This window comes from Hemitrygon akajei, chromosome 1 (assembly GCF_048418815.1).
Source record: "Hemitrygon akajei chromosome 1, sHemAka1.3, whole genome shotgun sequence".
Lineage (NCBI taxonomy): Eukaryota > Metazoa > Chordata > Chondrichthyes > Myliobatiformes > Dasyatidae > Hemitrygon > Hemitrygon akajei.
Genome location: NC_133124.1, coordinates 188,746,212 through 188,769,253, shown reverse-complemented (window position 1 = coordinate 188,769,253; position 23,042 = coordinate 188,746,212). Strand labels below are relative to the sequence as shown.

Below are 23,042 nucleotides of genomic sequence, written 5' to 3'. Positions count from 1 at the left end.
ATTACCCCTCGGGTAGCCTCCAACCTGATGGCATGAACATTGACTTCTCTAACTTCCGTTAATGCCCCTCCTCCCCTTCTTACCCCATCCCTGACATATTTAGTTGTTTGCCTGTTCTCCATCTCCCTCTGGTGCTCCCCCCCCCCCTTCTTTCTCCTGAGGCTTTCCGTCCCATGATCCTTTCCCTTCTCCAGCTCTGTATCACTTTCGCCAATCACCTTTCCAGCTCTTAGCTTCATCCCACCCCCTCCGGTCTTCTCCTATCATTTCGCATTTCCCCCTCCCCCCACTACTTTCAAATCTCTTACTATCTTTCCTTTCGGTTAGTCCTGACGAAGGGTCTCAGTCTGAAACATCGACAGTGCTTCTCCTTATAGATGCTGCCTGGCCTGCTGTGTTCCACGAATATTTTGTGTGTGTTGTCATTGCCCCTCGGCCTTGTTTGTCTGGGCCAGGAGTCACTGTGACCAATTTCTCAGTACACAAATGCGCCTAATCCATGTAATCACACAGTCTGCAGAAGAAAAGAATAGGAGCAGGAATAGGCCACTTGGCTCATTATGCATGTCCCAGTATGCAGTCTGGTTGTGGCTGACCTGCTCCAAGCCTCATCTCTTCTTCTGGATTGATGCTATTTTCTGGAAGTGTCCCCATATTATCAATTCCTGAATTTTGAAAAAATACATTTATCTTCTCCTTAAGCATTCCCAAAGATCCAGTTTCCACAACACTATGGAGTAGAACATTCCAGGGATTCACCACCATCTGAGAAAAGAAGTTCCTGTTCACTTTGGTTTTAGATGCCTGCCCCCTGATCTTGTAACATGTCCCTTTGTTTCCAATTCTGCTGCAATTGGAAACATCTCAATATCTAACCTATGATAGGCCTAAGGGCCTTGTATGTTTCCATAAGTTCACCCCTCTTTCTAATAAACTCCAGTAAATACAGATGCTCCTGATAGGATATTTCAAAGGTTTCAAAGGTACATTTAATGTCAGAGAAACGTATACAATATACACCCTGAAATGCTTCTTTGCAAACATCCATGAAAATAGAGAAGCGCCCCAAAGAATGAATGACAGTTAAATGTTAGAACCCCAAAGTCCCCCCCAGCTTCCCTCCCTCCCACCCACACGTAGGTGGCAGCAAGCAACGATCCCCCCTCCCCCCCACCAGTAAAAAAAACATTGGTAACCGCCATCGAGCACTCAAGCAAAGCCACAGACTTGCAGTACCCCAGTACCCCAAAGACGACTCGTTCACCCAGTATTCGACATGCCGAATGTTCTCTCTCTCCCGAATAAAGGAGAAAGGGATGTCTCCATTTCACAGCGAGAGGGGAGACATAACAAACAACTCATTGGTTTACGATGTCAGAAGTCCATTGCACCACTTTTTCCGAGCTCTGTGCCCAAAGATCTCAGGTCTCTGGGCGCACAGCCACAGATCTTCTCGCTCCCATGACACATCCGCCCATCTCCAGAGCCCGGAGATCCTAGGCTTCCAAAGGCCTAGGATCTTAGGCCGTGCTCTTGGCATATCGGATAATAGTCAGTCATGACATCTCGAAAGCGGGTCCCATTCCCACAAAAGAACGAAGTCAGCATGTAACTCGAGGTCAGGGTCTCCAAAAGAACCCTGAAAGGGAAAAATAGAGATATTAAAGAGCTGTTTCTGAAGATGCAAGCAAAGGAGTTGCCATTTAGCGCCATCTTGTCATCCCTGTCATCCTAAGAATTAATCTAATGTATCTCTTTTGGACACCTGCACTGCCAGCATGTCTTTCTTTAAAAAGGAGCCAATACTGCATGGTGAAGTTGGACTTCACCAGGACCCTGTATGATTATAATACTACTTCCCTATTTCTAAATTTCAACACCACTTCAATAAAGACCAATAGATATAGTCGTTATCCCAGGGAAAGGGAATCAAAAAACTAGAGGGTGTTGGTTTGACATGAGAGGTGAATGTTTTAAAGGTACGTGAGGGGCAAGTTCTTTGCATAGAGGGTGGAATGTATATGGAACGAGCTGCCCAAGGAAGTGGCTGAATAAAAGACCTTTGGAGAGGGTGTGGATAGGAAAAGTTTAGAAATTATGAACCAAATGCAGGCAAATGGGAGTAGATAAGCATCTTGTCTGGGTGGACAAGTTGAGCTGAATGACCCATTCAGCTGTTGTATTGCTCTATGCTATTACATACCATTGGCCTTCCTAGTCACTTGTTGCCTTTATCTGCTAACCTTTTTAGAATCGTTCACAAGAATATCTTGATCCCTCTTATCAGAATCTTACTCCATTTAGTTAACAGTCCACCTTTTAATTCCTCTTAGCAAAATGCATAATCTCACGCTTTTCCACATTGAACCACCCACTCATTCAATCTATCTATATCCTACTGCAGAGTTTTACCATTCTCATCACAACCTATTTTCATGTAGCTTGGTCAATCATAAAAGAATAAAGTGCCAGGTGATTGCGGCAGTGGGTGGAGCATGAAGGAGTTGACATGATTTGCCTCTGGCTGATTCTTTGAACGTCAGCCATATGAATCACCAAGGAAGACTTGCTTTTGTTTGTAAGACCCTACAAGAGCTTGAGCAAGTCCAGTAAGGGATAGCGGGGCACTGCTGAGAATACAAAAGAGGTGAGCTTCCAAATCCAGGCATGTTTGAGTCAGGTCTTACAACAGCATGGCTGCTAAACCTGAGGACTCTGAATAATGGGTTAGGTTCACTTGGGTGTATTTTCTGAATTAACATTATGATTTGGGGTAAGAGCTGCTCAGTACTTTATCCAGGTCAGAATGATTTGCTTATTCAGTGTTCTTGATCTACAGCGGTGCATGTTCCAGTTAGCAAGCCTTTATTTTCCCTTTGAAAAAGCCTCCAGGTCGGATATGGGAAACGATAAATACTTGTGCTTGAGTCAAGTGGGCTATGGTTCAGTCATAAGAACGTAAGGACAGAGGAGCCTGCTGAAGCCGAGTTCCTCCTCGAGCCCGTTACAGTCAGATCATGGTGGGCCTCCGGTAACATACTGGAACCATGGCTTTATTTCTACCTGTTGCCCGTAAATCCACCATAGACCACCAATCTGTTTATCTCAGCCATGAATATACTCAATGATGCTGCCTCCACGGCATTCTGGGAGAGAGAGTTTCCATTATTCACAAGTTTCTCCTCAACTCCACTTTAAAAGAGCAATCACTTAATAGTTCTAGATTCCTCCCTCAGCATCACCCTCAGAATCTTACACAGTTTGATAAATCATCTCTGATTCTTCCAGCTCCATCAATGATAGGCCACATCTATTTAATCTTCCCTCATACAATGACCCCTTCTGTCTGGGAATCAAATTAATATGATGGCTTCTAATGCAGGTATTATAGCAGCTTATTGCAGGAAATCAAAACTATATGTTACTCCAGGAGCGGTTTCCCCGGTGCCAGGTAGAATTACAGAGTCATAGAAACAAACAGCACAAAAATAGCCCTTCGGCCCATCTAGTCCATGCCAAACCATTTAAATTGCCTACTCTGATCAACCTGCAGCAAGACCATTGCCTTCAACCACGTACCTACCTACACTCTCATGACCCTCTGAGTGAAGAAGTTTCCCCTCATGTTCCCCTTAAACTTTTCACCTTTCACCCTTAACTCATGACCTCTAGTTGTAGTCCCACAGAACTTCCATGAAAAAAGCAGATTTGTCTATCTCCTGAGTATAGATGCAAAAAAAGTAAGTTAAGATCGCACCCACCTATGTTGGCTCCATCCATGTATTACCACTCTGATCTTCCAGAGGAGCAATCTTGTCCTTTGCTCTTAACATATCTGTAGAATCCCTTAGGATTTCCCTCACTTTGTCTATTTGAGAAACCTCATGCCTTCTTTTAGCCTTCCTGATTTCTCTCTTAAGTGTTCTCTTGTATTTCTTATACTTCATAAGTACCTCATTTGATTCTGCCTATACTTGCTATGCACTTCCCTTTTTTCTTAACCAAGGCCTCAATATCTCTTGAAAACAAAGGTTCCCTACACCTGTTATCTTTACCTTTTATTCTGACAGGCGCATACAAGCTTGGTACTCTCAAAATTTCACTTTTGAAGGCTGCCCACTTACCAAGTACACTTTTGCCAGAATACAGCTTGTCCCAATCCACACTTACCAGATCCTTTCTGACTCCATCAAAATCAACCTTTCTCCAACTTAGAATTTCAATCCATGGACCACTCTCTTGATGGCACGTCCACATACCAATTAAGGAAGCTTTTCTGAGTGCGTTTCACAAACTCTATCCATCTAGTCCTTTTACAGTGTGTGAGTCCCAGTCAATACATGGAAAGTTTAAATCACCTCTTATAACAACCTTATGTTTCTTGCAATGGTCTGTTATCACTCTACAAATATGTGCCTCTAAATCACGCGGACTGTTGGCAGTCTGTAATATCGCCCCATTCTGACGTGGTGAACTTTATAACCAAGTGAAGGTCATGCATGTTGCCCCTGCTAAAATAAACCTGCTGAAATTCATTTGAACTTTCTTTTTTTTTTCTTTCAGGGTATTTTAAAGAAGGAAACGTTGGGAAACCTGGAAAAATACGTGCTGAAGGATGTGAGTAGATACTTCCTGCTTTTCACATGTGTTCAGATTGCAACTCCCAGAATCAGAATCAGATTTATTATCATTGACTTAAATGGCAAGAAGTACAGGACAAAGACATAAAATTACTAAAAATTACAAAAATAAGTAAATAGTACAAAAGAAATCTGATGACCAAGGGGGAAGAAGCTGGTACTGAATTGTTGAATGTAGGCCCTTAGGCACCTGTAATTCCTCCCTGATGCTAGTAGTGAAAAGAGCATGCCCCAGATCCTTAGTCAGTGTTCTCAGTGACGGGTGCTGCCTACTTGAATCACCTCCTCTTGAAGATGTTCTGAATTATGGAGAGGATTGTGCCAGTGATGGAACTGGTCAAGTCTTCAAGCCTCTGCATCCTCTCGCGATCCTGTACATTGAAGCCTCCGTACCAGGCTGTGGTGCAACTGGTCAGAATGCTCTTCACTGTATATCTATAGAAATTTGCAAGAGTGTTTGGTGACATACCGGATCTCCTCAATCTTGCCTCGAAGTAGAGCTGCTGCTGTGCCTTCTTCATGATTGCGTCAATGTGTTGGGTCCAGGAGAGATCTTCTGAGATGTTGACATCCAGGAACTTTTCCTCTGCTGACCTACTCAATGATACTGATGTGTGTTCCTCTGCTTTTCCCTTCCTGGTCCAAACTCAATTATTTGGGTTTGCTGATGTTGAGTGCATGGCTGTTGCTGTGGCACTACCCAATAAACTATACTATCTCACTGCTGGGTGCCTCTTCGTCTCCTGGTGTTTAGTGGCTCTAGGGCTGCTAGCCTGGTGAGGCTGCTCCGGAGTCTTCAGTAACTACAGATTACTCTCCAGAAAGAGACAAAAAGAGGATTTTTCTCTGGCTCTTTACCCTTCCCATCCACCTGGCTTCACCCATCACTTTCTAGCTAGTCCTCCTTCACCTCCTCCCACCTTTTTATTCTGGTGTCTTCCCCCTTCCCTTTTGAGCACTGAAGAAGGGTCTCAGCTGGAAACGTCGACTGTTCATTCACTTCCAGAGATGCAGCCCGCCCTCTGAGCCCCGACGTTTAGTGTGTGTTGATGAGGACTTTTAAATCTGTTCTATGTTTTGATAAGTGATTTTGTTCTGTATAACCATAACGAGGAGTGCCAAGAAACCAACGTTTGACTGGGTCTTTTGATTAGAAGCAGGAATAAACCCAGAAACGTACCTAATCAGAGCTGGTAACCAGAAGCTATCCTGCATTTGTTTAATAAATTCTTGTCTTTATCTGTATTCTTTGGAATTCTGAAGAATCAAGGATGATTTCATTGAAAAATAAGATCCTTGGGGGAATGACAGGGAAGCTGATGAATTGTTCCCACTAATGGGAGATTTCCAGTGAGGGGGCATTGTTACAAGCTTATGGAGTGGTCCTTTAAAGTGAGCTGCATACGGTTTACTTCGCACAAAGAGGGCGGTGAATCTCTAGAACTTACTACCCCAGAGAGTTGTGGAGGCCAGATTACTGGCGCATTTACAGAGGAGGTAGCTACATTTTTGAAAGAGTAGGTAATTGACAGCTAATGGGAGCTGGCACAGAAGTGGAAGTGAGACCTGGGGCAGCTTGGCAGCTGTTTGATGAGGCAAGCTCGAGGAGTCAAGTGGCCTACTCCTGCTTCTGTTTACCTAAGCTGTTACTAGGCTGCCAGTACCTATGGGAAGTGACCGTGAGATACTCTTATTGACGAGGAAGGAATTTACCTTTTCCTTTTAAACAGATGACTGTCATATCCCCTCTTCCTTACACTCAGGAGCAGCAGTTATCACTGCTGAATCTTGATGCTCTACCTCGTCAAAGAAAAACAATTTTTGACTGTAGATGAATGTCTGAATAAGCATAAATATGCAAAGGATAAAAGATCTTGTTTCTGCTCCTTTGCCTCTTCTGTCCCGGCATCAGCGTGTGACATTTTCCAGTGGAAGTGATTCTGTTGATTCTGTTTGCGTGTGAGTGACATCCACCCCTGCCCCTGTGACTCAGCCTGTGTTATATTTGACACATTCTTTGCTGTATGCTTAACACTTTATCCCCACTGCCAATGCAGACTGTGTCGATGGCTTAGTACAGTTATAATAAGACTTGGTAAAGTCTCAGCTTTCCCACTTGGCTACAGGAATGGACCAATCTCCTGCAGTGGATGTGGTAATGGAGCATAGAACGAAAACATGAAAAATTTTCCCTCAGACTGCTGGAGATTTGGAACACTCATTGGCATTATCGATGCCAGGTCTCTCACCACCAACATCCTTGGGTCTCCATTGATCCTTGGCTCAGCCACATAGGTATTGTGGCCGCAAGGAGAGGTACAAAGGCTGTGGGGTGCAGAATACTCCAAAGCCATTCAACCATGTCTTTTTTTGTGTGTGTGCCATACTCTGCCAGAGCCTCGGTGACCACTTTTTTTTTCAAGTGGTTGTCTTGGAGAAAGATTCTGTGAGTGGTCCCCAACGTCCTTCTCATAGCGCAGTGGGGTTTTTTTTACGAGGCCAAGTGGTGAGCTCGACACTCAACCCGGCACGAATGGAAAACATATCCAGGAACTGGATTTGAACTCAGGAACCTTCGCTCTGGAGCCATCAGTCGGCCCATGTCATATAGGTACTAATAAATCTGACTTTGATTGAAGGCGTAAGTTTACAATGCAATACAGGAGTGTGATCATACAGTTGCCTGGATGAGTGCAGCTCACACAACTTTCAAGAAGCTTGACACCATGGAAGGCATCTCATCCACCATTCATTCCACCCACGCATGATATTTACAGTGTGTCCTGTCTACAAAATATACAGGAGTTACTCAGCTAGGCTATTCTAACATCACCTCCCAAACCCAACATCTTTACCACCAAGAAGGACAGCAACATTTGGTGCAAGGGAACACCATCACCTACATGTTCCACTCCAAGCTCTGTAATACCGTGACCTGAAAGTACACTGCCTGTCTTTTATTGCTGTGCCTAGATCCTGGAACTCACTCCCCAACAGCTTAATGGAAGCAGCTTCACAGGGAGAGCAGAGGCAAATCAAGAACATGGCTCCCCATAACCTTCTCAAGTGGCCATAAACACTGGTCATGCCAGCAATGCCCAGGTTCCAAAAACATGAAGAAACAATGAAAAATGTGAAACCATAATCAAACCTAGATGAACCTCCTGAAACCTTAGAGCTGAGGACCAAGTGCTGGGAAATGGAAATTCTCTGAATAATTTTCTCTTGGCTGACAAGAACATGATAGGGCAAATTTATTCTGTAGATTTCTTTGATTCCAGCTGCTTACGTACTCCCTTCAATGAGTGATGACACAGGTCTGTTTTTACTTTGTTTGGACTTACAGCGCGGAACAGACCCTTCCTGCCCGACGAATTGCAACGCTCAGTAACTTACCTATTTACTTACTGTCCACTGGCCGTCGTGGCTATCCCCCCGAGGTTGAGGATGATGGTCTTCGTTCCGTTTCCACAGAGCAAAGATGCCTGTGCGTGTATTTGCTTAACGTGTACTTGACGTTGCACTCCAAGAAGCACACGATACGTCACAAATTGTCCACTGGCAATTAGGGCAGCAATGAAGGCGCTCCATCTCTGACAGTGTTCAGGGTTTCCTTCATCATGTCAGTAGTTTCCTCTCAGTTTTCACTACTGTCATAACCATGGGCACTTGCGTGGGTCCCATCTAGCACCCCATCACCCTCTGCATCCAACACATCATTCCCCTCAACCTCTGCCATCTCCAAAGGGGTCCCACCACCAAAGACATCTTTACCTCACCTCCTCTCTCTGCTTTCTGCAGAGATTGCTCCCTCTGTGATTCACTTGTCCATTTGTCCCTTCTGGCTGTTCTCCCTCCCGGCACTTATCCTGGCAAACGGCCAAAGTGCTACACTTGCCCCTTCATCTCCTCCCTCACTTCCAGTCAGGGCCTCAAACAGTCCTTCCAGGTGAGACAACACTTCACCTGCAAATCTGCTGGGATTGTCTATTGAGTCTGCTGCTCCCAATGTGGTCTCCTCGACATCGGTGAGATCCGACATAAATTGGGGGACCACTTCGTCAAGGCACCTCTGCTCCATCCGTCAAAAGCAGAACTCCTCGGTGGCCAAACATTTTAACTCCCATTTCAGTTCCAACATGTCCCTCCTCCTTCCCTTTCTCTTATGGTCTACTCTCCACCTGTGCCATGATGAAGCCACCCTCAGGATGGAGGAACAATACCTTATATTCTGTCTGGGTAGCCTTCAGTCTAATGGTTTGAATATTGATGTCTCTTTTCGGTAAAATATGTTTCCTTGCCCCCTCCCCTCTTCATCTATTCCCCACTCTGGCCCCTAACCTTTTCTCACCTGCCTATTACCTCCCCCTGGACCCCTCCTCCTTCTCCTATGGTCCTCTCTCTTCTCCAGCCTTTTACCATTTCAATGCTCCTACCTTCACCTATCCCCTTCTAGCTATCCTCCTTCACCCCCCCCCCCCACCTTTTTATTCTGGCAGCTTACCCCTTTTCAGTCCTGATGAAGGGTCTTGGCCCGAAACATCAGCTGTTCATTTCCGTGGATGCTGCCTGACCTGCTGAGTTCCTCAGCATTTTGTTTGTGTTGCTTCGGATTTCCAGTATCTGTAAATCAACCCATCAGAAATTGCTCCACAGATTGTAATTCACAGGCTCTGTTGCTGATGTTGGTATCTGTGACAAACTGCAAGACTGCAACCACAAAGCAAGCATCTGCAGGTCTCAACGACATTCCGAGCCTGCCTCTCTGGGCCAAAATGCAGAGCTGCTTTGTTCTGTTTAGCTCATCGTGAGCACCGCTGGCAAGACTAGTATTTAGTGCCCATTGTTTGTTGACCTTCTGCTGCCTCATTGGAGTCCAAGTAATGGTGTACTCCCACAGTGCTGTCAGGGAGGGTGCTTCAGGTTTTAATATGCAGAGTAATGAAGGAACATTTATTTCTCGATCATCATGCTGTGATCTTAGGTGGCAGCTGCATTTATCCCCCTAAGAAGCATAGAAATTTTATCACAGAACTAGGCAGTCCACCCATGTTCCTCCACAGGCAGTCCTAACCTCATTTGCCTATCAAATTCCCTCTTCTTGATCATAACTCGTGACAATTTTTGCTTCAGTCATCTAGGGAATCATGCAACCCTATGTATTGAAATAAGAATACATACTTTCCCATCCTAAATGCCCTATGTTTAACCAAGAGCTGCTTCCTTTTGTGCGAGGCCCCCACTCCCACACCAAGCACCGTCCTGACCCATCCAATAGTGATTTCAACCCCTCCCTCATCCCCCCACAACTCCTGTAATCCGATAATCTCCTGCACCCTAGAAAAGCAACCGCTGAACAGCTGGAATGGAACTTTTGTTTCTCCACAGCCTCGCCTGCCACTGCTCCTGGGTCGAATGAAAGAAGTGGGGAAGATTTTCCTTGCCACTAACAGTGATTACCCCTACACAAACGTAAGTTCTATTTTGTCCGGGGCTTCTGAGGATGCTTGAGTAAATCGCAGAGACGCGCCACTGGGTAATCAGCAACAGCAGTAGCTATGCAATCTCTCGAGTGGAGTAGGATGTTCTCCAAAGGGTTTTCTATTGCTGGCTCCTCTGGTGGTGGTAGAGGCTGATCTGGGAAACTCAACAACAATAACAAGAGTAAAAATGCAGCACACCTCCCAGAAATGAGGTTTCTCCCATTACTGATGTTCTGTACATTGTCCCAGCAATTATTTGGGGACCCACATGGAAAAGAGCTCAAGTTATGAAAGTTACCCTTCTAAAAAAAATAACCTTTATCTTTCAGAATCAGAATCAGGCTTATTATCACCGGCATGTGTCGTGAAATTTGTTAACTTAGCAGCAGTTCAGTGCAATACATAATATAGAAGAAAATAATAAAACAAATACAGTATATGTATATTGAATAGATTAAAAATTGTGCAAAATATTTAAAATATTTTTAATATTTTGTTCATTGTTCATGGAACAATATTTTATATAGTGTTCATGGGTTCAATGTCCATTTAGGAATTGGATGGCAGAGGGGAAGAAGCTGTTCCAGATTTGCTGAGAGTGTGCCTTCAGGCTACTGTATGGTAACAGTGAGAGAAAAGGACATGCCCTGGGTGCTGGAGGTCCTTAATAATGGACGCTGCCTTTCTGAAACACCGCTCCTTGAAGATGCTCTGAGTGCTTTGTAGACTAGTAACCAAGATGGAGCTGACTAGATTTACGACCCTCTGCAGCTTCTTTCAGCCCTGTGCAGTAGCCCCTCCATACCAGACAGAGATGCAGCCTGTCAGAATGCTCTCCACGGTACATATATAGAAGTTTTTGAGTGTTTTTATGCCAAATCTCCGCAAACTCCCAATGAAGTATCGTCACGGTCTTGCCTGCTTTATAGCTGCATTGAGATGCGCTGTGCCTGTTTCTGACAGAGCTCACTGACACTGCACCGCCTGCTCGGAAATGGGTCAGAGAGTTGAAGTGCTGTCTCTGTGCAGCTGGGGAAGTGACAAAAAGCAGCACGGTCGGAGGGGTGGAAGGAAAAGGGAAAGCAGTAGCCTCCGATGGGATTGCAGGATCCCTTCCCACCGGTAGTCCAAACCCAGTGCAGGACACTGTGATCCATGAACCCGGATTGTAACAATCGGTTTTGGCAAAGCCTGTGAGGAAGAATGAAGTCATTGTGACAGGATCTGTGGCCAAAGCATTCATGTCTGTGTGGAAACGCAGACATGAATAAACAAATAAGATTATTAAGGGATTGGACATGCTGGAGGCAGGAAGCATGTTCCCGCTGATGGGTGAGTCCAGAACTAGAGGCCACAGTTTAAGAATAAGGGGTAGGCCATTTAGAACTGAGATGCGGAAAAACTTTTTCACCCAGAGAGTGGTGGATATGTGGAATGCTCTGCCCCAGAAGGCAGTGGAGGCCAAGTCTCTGGATGCATTCAAGAGAGAGTTAGATAGAGCTCTTATAGATAGCGGGGTCAAGGGATATGGGGAGAGGGCAGGAACGGGGTACTGATTGTGTATGATCAGCCATGATCACAGTGAATGGTGGTGCTGGCTAGAAGGGCCAAATGGCCTACTCCTGCACCTATTGTCTATTGTCTATTGAAACATTTTAATCTGTACATGTATGCCAACTTGCTAAGTTAAACCAACAGGTCAGGATTTTTAGATCCAATTTCTGCCAAAACAGCATAAATTTTGGTCGTATGCTTTGACGATGTCATTGCATGCTTGAACGATATTGGGAAAATTGTAAAAAGTTTGTCACCACTGGAAGTGGTCACTCTAACTATGAGCTTCCACTAGAAATCAAAAGTAATTACGTTACAAAACACATAAAACAGATTTTATTTTTAAATAACAGGAATCATGAACTCAAATCAATGGGGGGGGGGAATCTCATTGAAACCTATTGAATATTGAACTGCCTGGACAGGGTGGATGTGGAGAGAGTATTTCCTATAGTGGGGGAGATCAGGATACAGCCTCAGAATAGAGGGGCATCCATTTGGAACAGAGCTGAGGAAGAATTTCTTCAGTCAGAGAGTAGTGAATCTGTGGAATTCATTGCCACAGATGGCCGTGGGAGAACAGGTCATTGGGTATATTTGAAGTGAAGGTTGATAGGTTCTTGATTGGTCAGGATGGCAAAGGTTACAAGGAGAAGGCATGAGAATGGGGTTGAGAGAGATATTAAATCAGACATAATGAATGGCTGAGCAGACTCGATGGGCTGAATGGCCTAATTCTGCTCCTATCTCACACAAAATGCTGGTGGAACGCGGCAGGCCAGGCAGCATCTACAGAGAGAAGCATTGTCGACGTTTCAGGCCGAGACCCTTCGTTGCTTGAATTTCCAGCATCTGCAGATTTCCTCGTGTCTGCTTCTATCTCTTATGTTTTATGGTCTAATTTCAAGCTATTTCTTGAATATTCTTATATATTGTAGTCAATATTCCATCAGCTGAGTATTTTTTTATTATTATTTCAGGCACACAGCAAACTTTTCTAATTGCAATTGTGCTGCCTGAGAAATAGTGGGAGTACATTCAGTAATAGCTTTCAAAAGAGAATTAGAGAGGGGAAAATGTACAACCTGTTTGGCATTGGATTTATTGGAACACTCTGTTAACATTGGCCTGCATAACCTCCCTTCATGCTATACCATTCTATTTGTCTTTCCAATAGTTTGAGTTTTGATTGAATTTGAAGTTCAGGGATATCTGTCTGTTGTTGCTTTGTTATGTGTCTAATAGACACGTGGTGACTTCTTTATAATCATATGACAGAGCCTCACCCTCTCCATTTGACGTGGGAAGACATAGAGTAGAAACAGCATGATTACAGCACAGAGCGAGCCATTCAGCCCATCGTGTCCATGCTGGTTCCCTACCAGAACAATACACTCATTCCATGACACAACCCCTTCGCTGTGGCCTTGTAAATTATTATTCATCATATGTATCCAATTCATCCTTAAAGGGCTCAGTGAATCCTGGCCCCACCAGATTTAACCACAAGCCTCCAGGCTAAGACCTTCCTCATCCATGTCCAAAGTAACCCTACCACCAAACATATCTTTACCTCCCTCCCCTTCCACTTTCTGCAGGGATTCCCTTGTCCATTCTTCCCTGCCCCACTAATCTAACCCGTCATAAATTGGGGGACCGCTTCGTTGAGCATCTTCACTCCATCTGCCAAAAGTGGAACTTCCAGGCGGCCAAACATTTTAATTCCCATCCCCATTTCCATTTCAACATGTCAGTCCTTAGCCTCTTCTTGTGCCAAGATGAGGCTAGGATGAAGGAGCAACACCTTATATCCTTTCTGAGTAGCTCCCAACCTGATGGCATGTATATCGATTTCTCCTTCTGGTAAAATAACATTTTCTCTTCTCCTCCCCTCTTTCTCTATTCCCCACTCTGGCCTCTTTCCTCTTCTTACCCTCTCCTGGGTGCCCCTCCTCCTTCCCTTTCTCCTATGGTCCACTCCCCTCTCCTATCAGATTCCTTCCTCTCCAGCCCCTTATCTTTCCCACCCGCCTGGTTTCACCTGTCACCTCACAGCTATCCTTCTTGCCCTCCTCCCACCTGTTTATTCTGCTGTCTTCCCCTTCCTTTTCAGTCCTGAAGAAGGGTCTCAGCCACAAATGCCGACTGTTTATTTATTTCAACAGACTCACTGAGTTCCTCCAGCATTTTGTGTGTGTGGCTTTGGATTTCCAGCATCTGCAGACTTTCTAGTGTTTATGATTAGCTGCATAAAAAGTTTTTATTCTAAAAAAAACATTGCAATTAAATTATTTACCCCCTTTTTTAATACCTGTTTAAAATAACTGAAAGAAACTAATATTGCTGATCTGTCATGTGAAAGCTTTGTGGATTTGAGTTGGTCCTGCTGCTCATTTCTGCAATAGAGTCCTTTAGCTTTCCCCACAGTTACGAAACGTCGGGGAAAACACACTTTCTTTCTTTCACCCATCAGCAGTGCCACACGGTGGCTGTACTATGTACTACCTAGAAAATGCACTGCATTTGCACACCAGGCTCATCTGGTGGCACCTCCCAATCCATCGCCAAAAATGACTAAGGCATTAGTCGCAGGGGAACACCACCACCCACAGATTCCCTCTGGGTTGCACACCACAAAGATTTGGAAATATATTACTGTTCCTTCATTGTTGCTGGGTTGGAATCCTGGGCCTCCCCACTCAGCAGTGTGGATCACCACACATGGGGGGGGGGGGGGTGCCGTTGGGAATGAGCTACAGGACTGTTCTTGTTAGGTAGTGAATAAAACTAAATTCTCTTGTCTGCCCAATGAACACCGCCAGCTAGGAATCAAACGAGGCCTCCCCGTACTCAACCACGGCAATCCATTTTCCGATATCTTCTTTTTAAACCCTGCTGGAGTGGGGTCTTCGGTTTCTGTAGCTCTGGGTTTTTATGGGATGGGGTTGCTAGCCCCATACCCAACCCTCCTTTCGCAGCCGGGCTTGGGACCACCCGTGGCGGAGTTATTTACCGTGGCGTAATTAGAGTCAATATTAACGGGCAAGCAGTGGTGAATGTTGGAAATGATCTGTGGTTGAGAAACTGAGAAGTGGAACCCTTAGAGCAGGGAATGAAAAGACCAATTAGAGGCTGGCTGTCTCATGGGGAGGGGGTCAAGGTTTGGTGGGGAGGGGTGGAGGTCGTGGCAGTAAGGGCAACTCGACTAGATCTGGTGGATTTGATGAAAACCTTATCCACTGGGATTAGATCTGAAGCTTTGTAATATTCAACAACTTTCAGAACAGCGGTGGATGGCCCGGTCCTCCAATAAAACCTGACATTGCTGTTGAGGGAGAAACTTCATATTCGTAACAGTATGCCACCCAGCTCAAATTGGCTTGTTTTTTTTAGGAGTGCTGAAGGGGTTAAGTGGATCATGTTGAATGGGACAAAATCATATAATGCTCAGGGGTAACTGGAATGTAGTGAATCTCCTCGATCAATCAGTGTAGAGACGGCTCCATCAATGAGTTTGGAGTGTGAAAACAGCCCCAGGCATGTAGCTGATGATAATTTGCCATTAATCTGGAAAATTTGCCTTAACTTCTGTCCAGGTTCAAGGGTTGTAGTTTCAATGACAGAAGCATACAACACTCTTCTCTGGCTATTTGTGGAAAGCCAGAATGCCCACAGTTTCTCTCTTTTATCCTTCAGTGTTATCACACTGCACCTGCAGCGTGCACCACCTTAATTACTGTTCCAGCTACTCCAACTGCAAGTGCAAGTACCTAAATACATAAAACAGATGGCTAACAAACAAGCTTTAGTGAAACATTACCTATAGTTCCAAATCTCTTTAAATAAGAGAACTCAGGAGCTGAAGTAGATCAATCGGCTCCTTAAACCTGTACTGATTGTTGTGGTTCTGCCCCAGGCCTTATTTCCTTTTCTTTGTTGATTCCCCAAAACCCTCAATTTCTGATCTCTCAAAGACATGTAAGCACCCCACACGATCCAGCCCCCGCAACCCTTTGAAGTAGAGAATTCCGGAGATTCACCACTCTCTGTAATGCATACCTCAGTCAAGTCAAGTCAAGTCACTTTTATTGTCATTTCAACCGTAACTGCTGGTACAATACACAGTAAACACGAGACAACGTTCCTCCAGGACCATGGTGCTACATGAAACAACACAAATCTACACTAGACTACCTGAAACAACACAAAACTACACTAGACTTCAGACCTACACGGGACTACAAAACAGTGCAATACAGTGCAATAATTACTAAACAAGACAATAGGCACAGTAAAGGGCAAATTACAATATAATGATAAATGATGTAAATGTAAATATAAGCAGTGTAAACAATGTGTTAAATGATTGGGCTTCCATACTTATGTTTCCGTGTGTGAGATTCTTCCACTAGTGTCCCCTGTCACCTTTCTCTGGGGGTATTCTATGTTTAACTAAAATCATTGCTCATTCTTCCCAACTTCAGCAAATTCCAATCCTTTAGCTGCTCATGATAGGAGAATGATTTTGTCTCTGGAATTAGCCTAACGAATCTTTGCTCGGTCTCCAGTGCTAATATATCCTTTGTAAGTAAGGGACCAATACTGTGCAGAGTAATCTAGGTGTAACCGCAGCAGTACCAGTACTTTAGCAACGATACCACCCTGTTTCTAAATTCCAGTCACCTTGCAATAAAGGCCAATTATGCCATTTGCCTTCCTAACCTGCAGTACTTGCCAGCCCCAGCATTTCTGTGAATTGTGCGCAAGAACATCTCAGATTTCCTGTATATCACTCAATTGCAATCTTTCCCAACTGGATTGTCAGCTGCTTTTTGATCTCTCTTACAGAAGTGCATAACCTCCCACTTCCTCATATCAAACAGCACTTGCAAAGTTTAAACTCACACACTATAATCCTAAATATCCTCAATGCTTCATGCCCTCCCACGTAGCTTCAAATCGCTGGCAAAGTAAGACACCTTACGCTCTCTTTCTTCCAGGTCATTAGTGTAAATAGTCACTAATGGAGTGCCAAGAATGGACTGTCAGGCCACGCCACTAGTTACATGCTTCTTGCCAGAAGCTTTATTTTTCTCATCTCTGTGCAATAACCAGTCTTCACTCAGTGGCACCTCATCAAAAGCCTTCTTGAAGTCCTAGTACATGTACAGGTTCCCTGTATCAACTCAGCTACATACATTCTATAGAAAATTTGTCAAAAGGGATTTACCGATCATAACATCATTCTGATAGGATTTGATCGCTTTAAATTTCTCTAAATGACTAGTAATTTCGTCCTTGACTATAGACTCCATTTTGCCAACAGTAGTAGTAGGCCGCTGTTGATCCCAGGGGATCATAGGCTTGCTCCTCTGGTGGACTGTGTCCTATCCAAAGTAGGAAGCTTGGGCAGGAAGATTTGAAGAACCGGCTGTTGCCCATGCAGCGGGCTCCCCCTCTCCACGTCACTGATGGAGTCCGAGGGAAGGGCAAGCGCCGATACAGCTTGGCAGCAGTGTCATCGCAGAGGTTGCCAGAGTGAAGTTGTAAACAACATCAAACTGCCTTGGGGACCCCGGCTCCGGATTTCTTCCTCGGGGTTTACTCCCGAAGCCTTTCCCATGGGTGGGTACGGCCACAAGGCAGTGGAGGTTTAAAATCAGAGCTTTCCTTCTCCTAGGTGGGCTGCCGTCCAAGGCTGACGAGCCCACTACCCGAAGCAACTGGTTTTGAGGCACCAGTGGTCCGCCTTTGCCCCTTCTCTTGTCAGTAGAAACAGTTCCGCCAGGCTTAGTAGCTAAGCCACACGTGAAGGCCTGGAGTTGGACTTTGTTGTCAGAGACTGTTAGAGACACACGCCATTTGGAGTACTTATAGGTAGTGGGAGCTTATCCCCACTACCTCCCCGCTGGCTATGACAACCTTAGGAACCTTTGCCAACAACAGATGCTGTTAACTCACACTTACCTACTTTTTGTTTTCCTTTCTTCTTGAACAAGGATGCTACATTTCTGTCTTTCCATTTCATAGTATCCTACTAGATCACAATCATAGGGACATTGAGTTGTGCAACATGGAAGTAGGCCCTCTGGGTCAAATCATCCATGCTGGCCAAGGTGTCTTCCTGAGCTAGGCCCATTTCCTTGTGTTTGTTACAGGCCCCTCTAAACCTTTCCTGTCCATGTATCCAACTAAAAAGCTTTTAAACATTGTAATTGTATCCCACTCCACCACTTATACTGGCAGCTCGTTCCATAGACCCACCACCCTATGTGCCTCTCAGGTCCCCTTTAATCCTTTCTCCTTTCACCTTAAACCTATCCCCTCAACTTCGACCAATGGCCTCATTGTCTCTGCAGCCTTTTCTTTAGAGCCTTTGTGTGTAAGCCATCAAGGCCTGGTGACATGTCTGCTTTTAATCCCATTAGTTTCTTTCTAAAACTTTATCACTCATGGTAGGGTGGAAGATGCCATGAATCTGGGCAATTCTCCTGGTTTTCTCTGAACACTTATTGCTTCAGCAACATCACTAAAACAGCCTATCTAGTTACTCAGTTCATTGTTCCTGGTAAGGCTGTGCACCTTGATTATGACAATGTCTATACTTAGAACCATGGAACCATAGAACATTACAGCACAGAAACAGGCCTTTTGGCCCTTCTTGGCTGTGCCAAACCATTTTTCTGCCTATTTCCACTGACCTGCACCTGGGCCATATCCCTCCAAATCCCTCTCATCCATATACCTGTCCAAGTTTTTCTTAAATGTCAAAAGTGAGCCCGCATTCCACACTCATTCCACACTCCCACCACTCTCTGCGTGAAGAAGCCCCCCCTAATGTTCCCTTTAAACTTTTCCCCATTCACCCTTAACCCATGTCCTCTGTTTTTTTTCTCCCCTAGCCTCAGTGGAAAAAGCCTGCTTGCATTCACTCTATCTATACCCATCATAATTTTATATCCCTCTATCAAATCACCCCTCATTCTCCTACGCTCCAGGGAATAAAGTCCTAACCTATTCAATCTTTCTCTGTAACTCAGTTTCTCAAGTCCCGGTAACATCCTTGTAAACCTTCTCTGCACTCTTTCAACCTTATTAATATCCTTCCTGTAATTAGGTGACCAAAACTGCACACAATACTCCAAATTCGGTTTCACCAATGTCTTATACAACTTCACCATTACATTTCAGCTCTTATACTCAATACTTTGATTTATAAAGGCCAATGTACCAAAAGCTCTCTTTACGACCCTATCCACCTGTGACGCCACCTTTAGGGAATTATGTATCTGTATTCCCAGATCCCTCTGTTCTACTGCACTCCTCAGTGTCCTACCATTTACCTTGTATGTTCTACCTTGGTTTGACCTTCCGAAGTGCAATACCTCACACTTGTCCACATTAAACTCCATCTGCCATTTTCAGCCCATTCCTCCAACTGGTCCAAATCCCTCTGCAAACTTCAAAACTTTCATTGCCTATGAAATGGTTTCCAATGTCCCGAGATTGCATGACATGCTTGACCCATTCATAGGGCTGTTGTTTGGAATTTGTATCGATGTAAAGAGCTAATTCATAAATTTGGGCCAGTCCTTAACTTGTCTGATGCCAATTCAGACTACTACTTCACACCACTTATCCGTGGTGTATTATTTTAATTTCTCCTAAGAGCTGAAATCCCTGGAGAGGAATTGAGAACAGAAACTCTAGGTGATTTTGCCCTTCTAAATCTGGGGAAAATATCTACTATTATCACCCAGCAGACCCTGACTGAGTCAGCACACTTAGCACAGAACTCAACATTGAATCTGGGTACATCAGGAGCAGGAGCAGATCAATCAGCCCTTGCACTACTTTCCATTCAGCGCCTGATCTGTACTACTGTTTTGGGGTGAGGGCTAAGCTCATAATTTGGTTTTTAATCAAACTGTATGCTTACAAATTTCCATTTCATTGAAAGTAGGCATTGTGTATTCTTTGTATACAAAGTCAAAGCTCCTACCATTAACCATGTACTTTCCCTTTACATTTGAGTTCATATTTTTCATTTCCACTTATGACACAACTAGATTGAAGTTATGAATCATAAGAGGCAAAGACTATGACAGGGACCACTGTTGCACAGCTTCTCAGCATCTGCTGCTGAGGTTCACTGAAGAAGATCCCCCTACGAATGTGAGGTCATGCACAGGACTGTCTGTAAAATGTCCTTCTGCATTGACAGCTACTCTAGAGTCAAGGAAATGGGCTCCAGGTGCATGAGAACACCAGCGTTTACATCTTCCCCTCCAAGTCACACATTATCCTGATTTGGAAGGCTATCACCAGTCCTTCATCTTCACTGGGTCCTAAATCCTGGAACTCACTCCCCTGCAGCTGAGGTTCACAGAGAGCAGCTCACTGCTGTGTTGTCAAGACAAGTGTGGATGACAAACAAAAACTGGCCTTGCCTCCTACACTCAGACTGTGGAAAATGAGTGAATGAAAAATCAGCCAACAAGTGCAAATTTCTCAGTGGATGTGTTACCACACAGTTTCTTTCCTGTCTTTATCTCTGGCATCTGGTGTCTGTAGCTGTTGGTTTTCAGCTCTGGAGCCCTGATATGGGAAAGTGAAAGACTTTTATTGGAGAGAGTTTTGTGATGAGGCAAAGGTGGAGACCTCTCCAGTCCACAGCACCCTGATCTGTGATATGCTCATATTCAAACTTATTTCTTTTACAGGCAATAATGAACTTCTTGTTTGACTTCCCATCTGGACCAAAGGTAAGGATCCAAACCAATACAGTTCAAGCCACAAAGACTACATAGGTTGTCCAGGCATTATAAATAGTAATAGGTAAAAAGGGGAATTAGAAACAGATGCTTGATATCTCCTACAATGGGGTATTAGATTAGATTAGATTAGATTCAACTTTATTGTCATTGTGCCGAGTACAGATACAAAGCCAAATGCTTTATTTAGTAAGGAGAGTAAAAAGTCCATGGTTAGGGTGAGATGCATCCTTGATAATGCTTTTCGCCCTGCCCAGGCAGCATTTATGGTAGATGTTCTCAACGGTGGGCAATTGGGTGCCGATAATCTGCTGGGCAGTTTTCACCACACGCCGGATTGCTTTGCGGTCCGATACAGGACAATTGCCATACCACACTGAGATGCAGTTGGTGAGTATACTCTCAATGGCACACGGTAAAAGTCCGTCAGTATCCTGGGACAGAGGTGAGCTTCTTGATGCTCCGCAGGAAATAAAGGCGTTGTTGCGCCTTTTTGATCAGGATGGAGGAGTTCAGGGACCAGGTGAGATCCTCGGAAATGTGGACACCAAAGGAATTTGAAGCTTTATACACGCTCCACTACAGCTCCGTTGATATAGATGGGGACGTGAGTGTGGCTCCTAGCATGCCTGAAGTCCACAATGATTTCCTTGGTCTTCTGGGTATGAAAGAAAAGTCCTTTTCATCCAGACGAGAACATTGTGTTACAAGTAACAGAGGTAGAAATGGTGAGTAGCATTATCCATCACCTCTGGCTAGTCTTCAAGAAAAGCAGCTGTACATTCAGTTCAGAGGTTTAGTCACACTCAGTCTCCTCGAACCAAGAGGAATTTGTGTGCCAAAACCTGAAAAAACACGTAATCCAGCACCAATATAAGCAATGATTCACCAATGGATCAGTACCAGAACCTAGTCTGAGCACCTTTACTTTCTCATGCACCTACACACTGGCTGATTACTGTTTTGTTTAAGTGCCTCAGTATCAAGTGTTTTGTTTATGTTTTTAATCTGCATGAACAGCAGTGATGAAATCTCATCCTCACTATCTTCAGTGCCCTGCTTGACCATGAAGTATCTACACATGGTCTTTCACTCTTGTATTTTCTTTCTTTCCCCTCCCTTTCTTAATTCCCTCCCCCTCACAAACACGGGCAAATGGGGCTGGCTCCACTTCCTCATCACGGATAAGTTGGGCCAAATGTCCTGTTTCTATGTTGTACAATTCTTTGAATTTATTTTTTAAAACTCCATTACTCTCCCCCTTTCTCTTTGCCTGTCCTGCTCTGCCTTCCTCTCTCATTCCCTCCACACACACACACACATACACACACACACTCACACACACACACACACACACACACACACACACACACACACACTCTCACACACACACACACACACACACACACACACACACACACACACACACACACACACACACACACACACACACACACACACACACTTCCTTTTTCACTGTCAGGAATTACCTATGCCATTAGATTCAATAAGGACTATTAGTATGCCTTATTAGTAAACAAGTACATGTAACAAGTACTGTGTGTGATATTTCCTTTAGTGAATTGAGCACCTCTTTCCTTCAATGAAGGTGGACAGAAATGTGGTCAGCTTGTTCTCGTACCATTTCCACAGTAGATCAAACCTACCATGTCCTATTGGGATTGTAAGACATCTTATGCCTTGAGTTACGTGCCTTTAAAGTCCAGAAGTGCTTCATAGAAACACAACTAAACTAGGTTTAATATGAAGCCAAGCAAAGGTTACCAGGTTGGTATATAACTTGGTCAAAGAGGTAAAGGGAGAGGTGTGGCTACTCAGGCCTGGCAAAGAGGCTCCATAGATTTGAAAGGTTGATTGCTAATGATGCATCAGGAGATCTCAGAGACTTGTAGGACTCAAAGAGATAGGTTGGGGACAAGAGCGTGCAGGGATGGGAGACAGTTTAAGATGGCAGAGCACTCAGAGGCATGACGTGTCTGTTTTCCCTTTCCAGCCAGGCACCTCACACCACAGCTGGCATACCTACTTTGACTTGATTGTGGTGGACACACGGAAGCCGCTCTTCTTTGGAGAAGGGACTGTCATCAGGCAAGTTGACAATGTGAGTAACAGGATCTGTTTCTGTGCTGATAAGGAGCTAGGTGTGAAATTCCACCTTCCTTCCTGCTGCGACAGGGATTGGTTTCTCACCGTTTGTCAGAGATTTTCTTTGGATTACCAATTCCCACAGTACTTTGTCGTTAAGCATCAACATTTCATTTTGCTCCCTGCGCTCGCTTTGAGCTGTGAAGTCTGTTCAGCACTTGTCTCCTGAGCATAGAGCAAATCTCGTGGCTACAAATATGGCAACAGAACTACATTTTCAATAGGTTTCAAAGGTACATTTAATGTCAGAGTAATGTATACAATATGCATCCTGAAATGTTTTATTCTTCGCAACCATCCATGAAAACAGAGGGGTGCCCCAAAGAATGAATGGCAGTTAAATGTTAGAACCCCAAAGCCCCCCCCCAGCTTCCCCCTCCCACGTAAAAGCAGCAGCAAAGCGACGACCCCTCCCTCCCCCACCA

General features: G+C 44.5%; 1 protein-coding gene across 3 annotated transcripts in view; it reads left to right on the top strand.

Annotated features, from left to right (window-relative positions):
• Positions 1–23,042, top strand: part of LOC140733538 (cytosolic purine 5'-nucleotidase-like) — a 112,915-nt gene that overhangs the window by 59,788 nt on the left and 30,085 nt on the right. For 2 of the 3 annotated variants that reach the window (XM_073057008.1, XM_073057002.1), the window contains exons 8-11: positions 4,564–4,617; positions 10,029–10,112; positions 20,401–20,442; positions 22,466–22,573. In XM_073057008.1, the coding sequence (XP_072913109.1) occupies positions 4,564–4,617; positions 10,029–10,112; positions 20,401–20,442; positions 22,466–22,573 (288 nt within the window). The remainder of the gene's footprint in view (positions 1–4,563; positions 4,618–10,028; positions 10,113–20,400; positions 20,443–22,465; positions 22,574–23,042) is intronic. The other variant, XM_073057017.1, reaches the window with a different exon arrangement.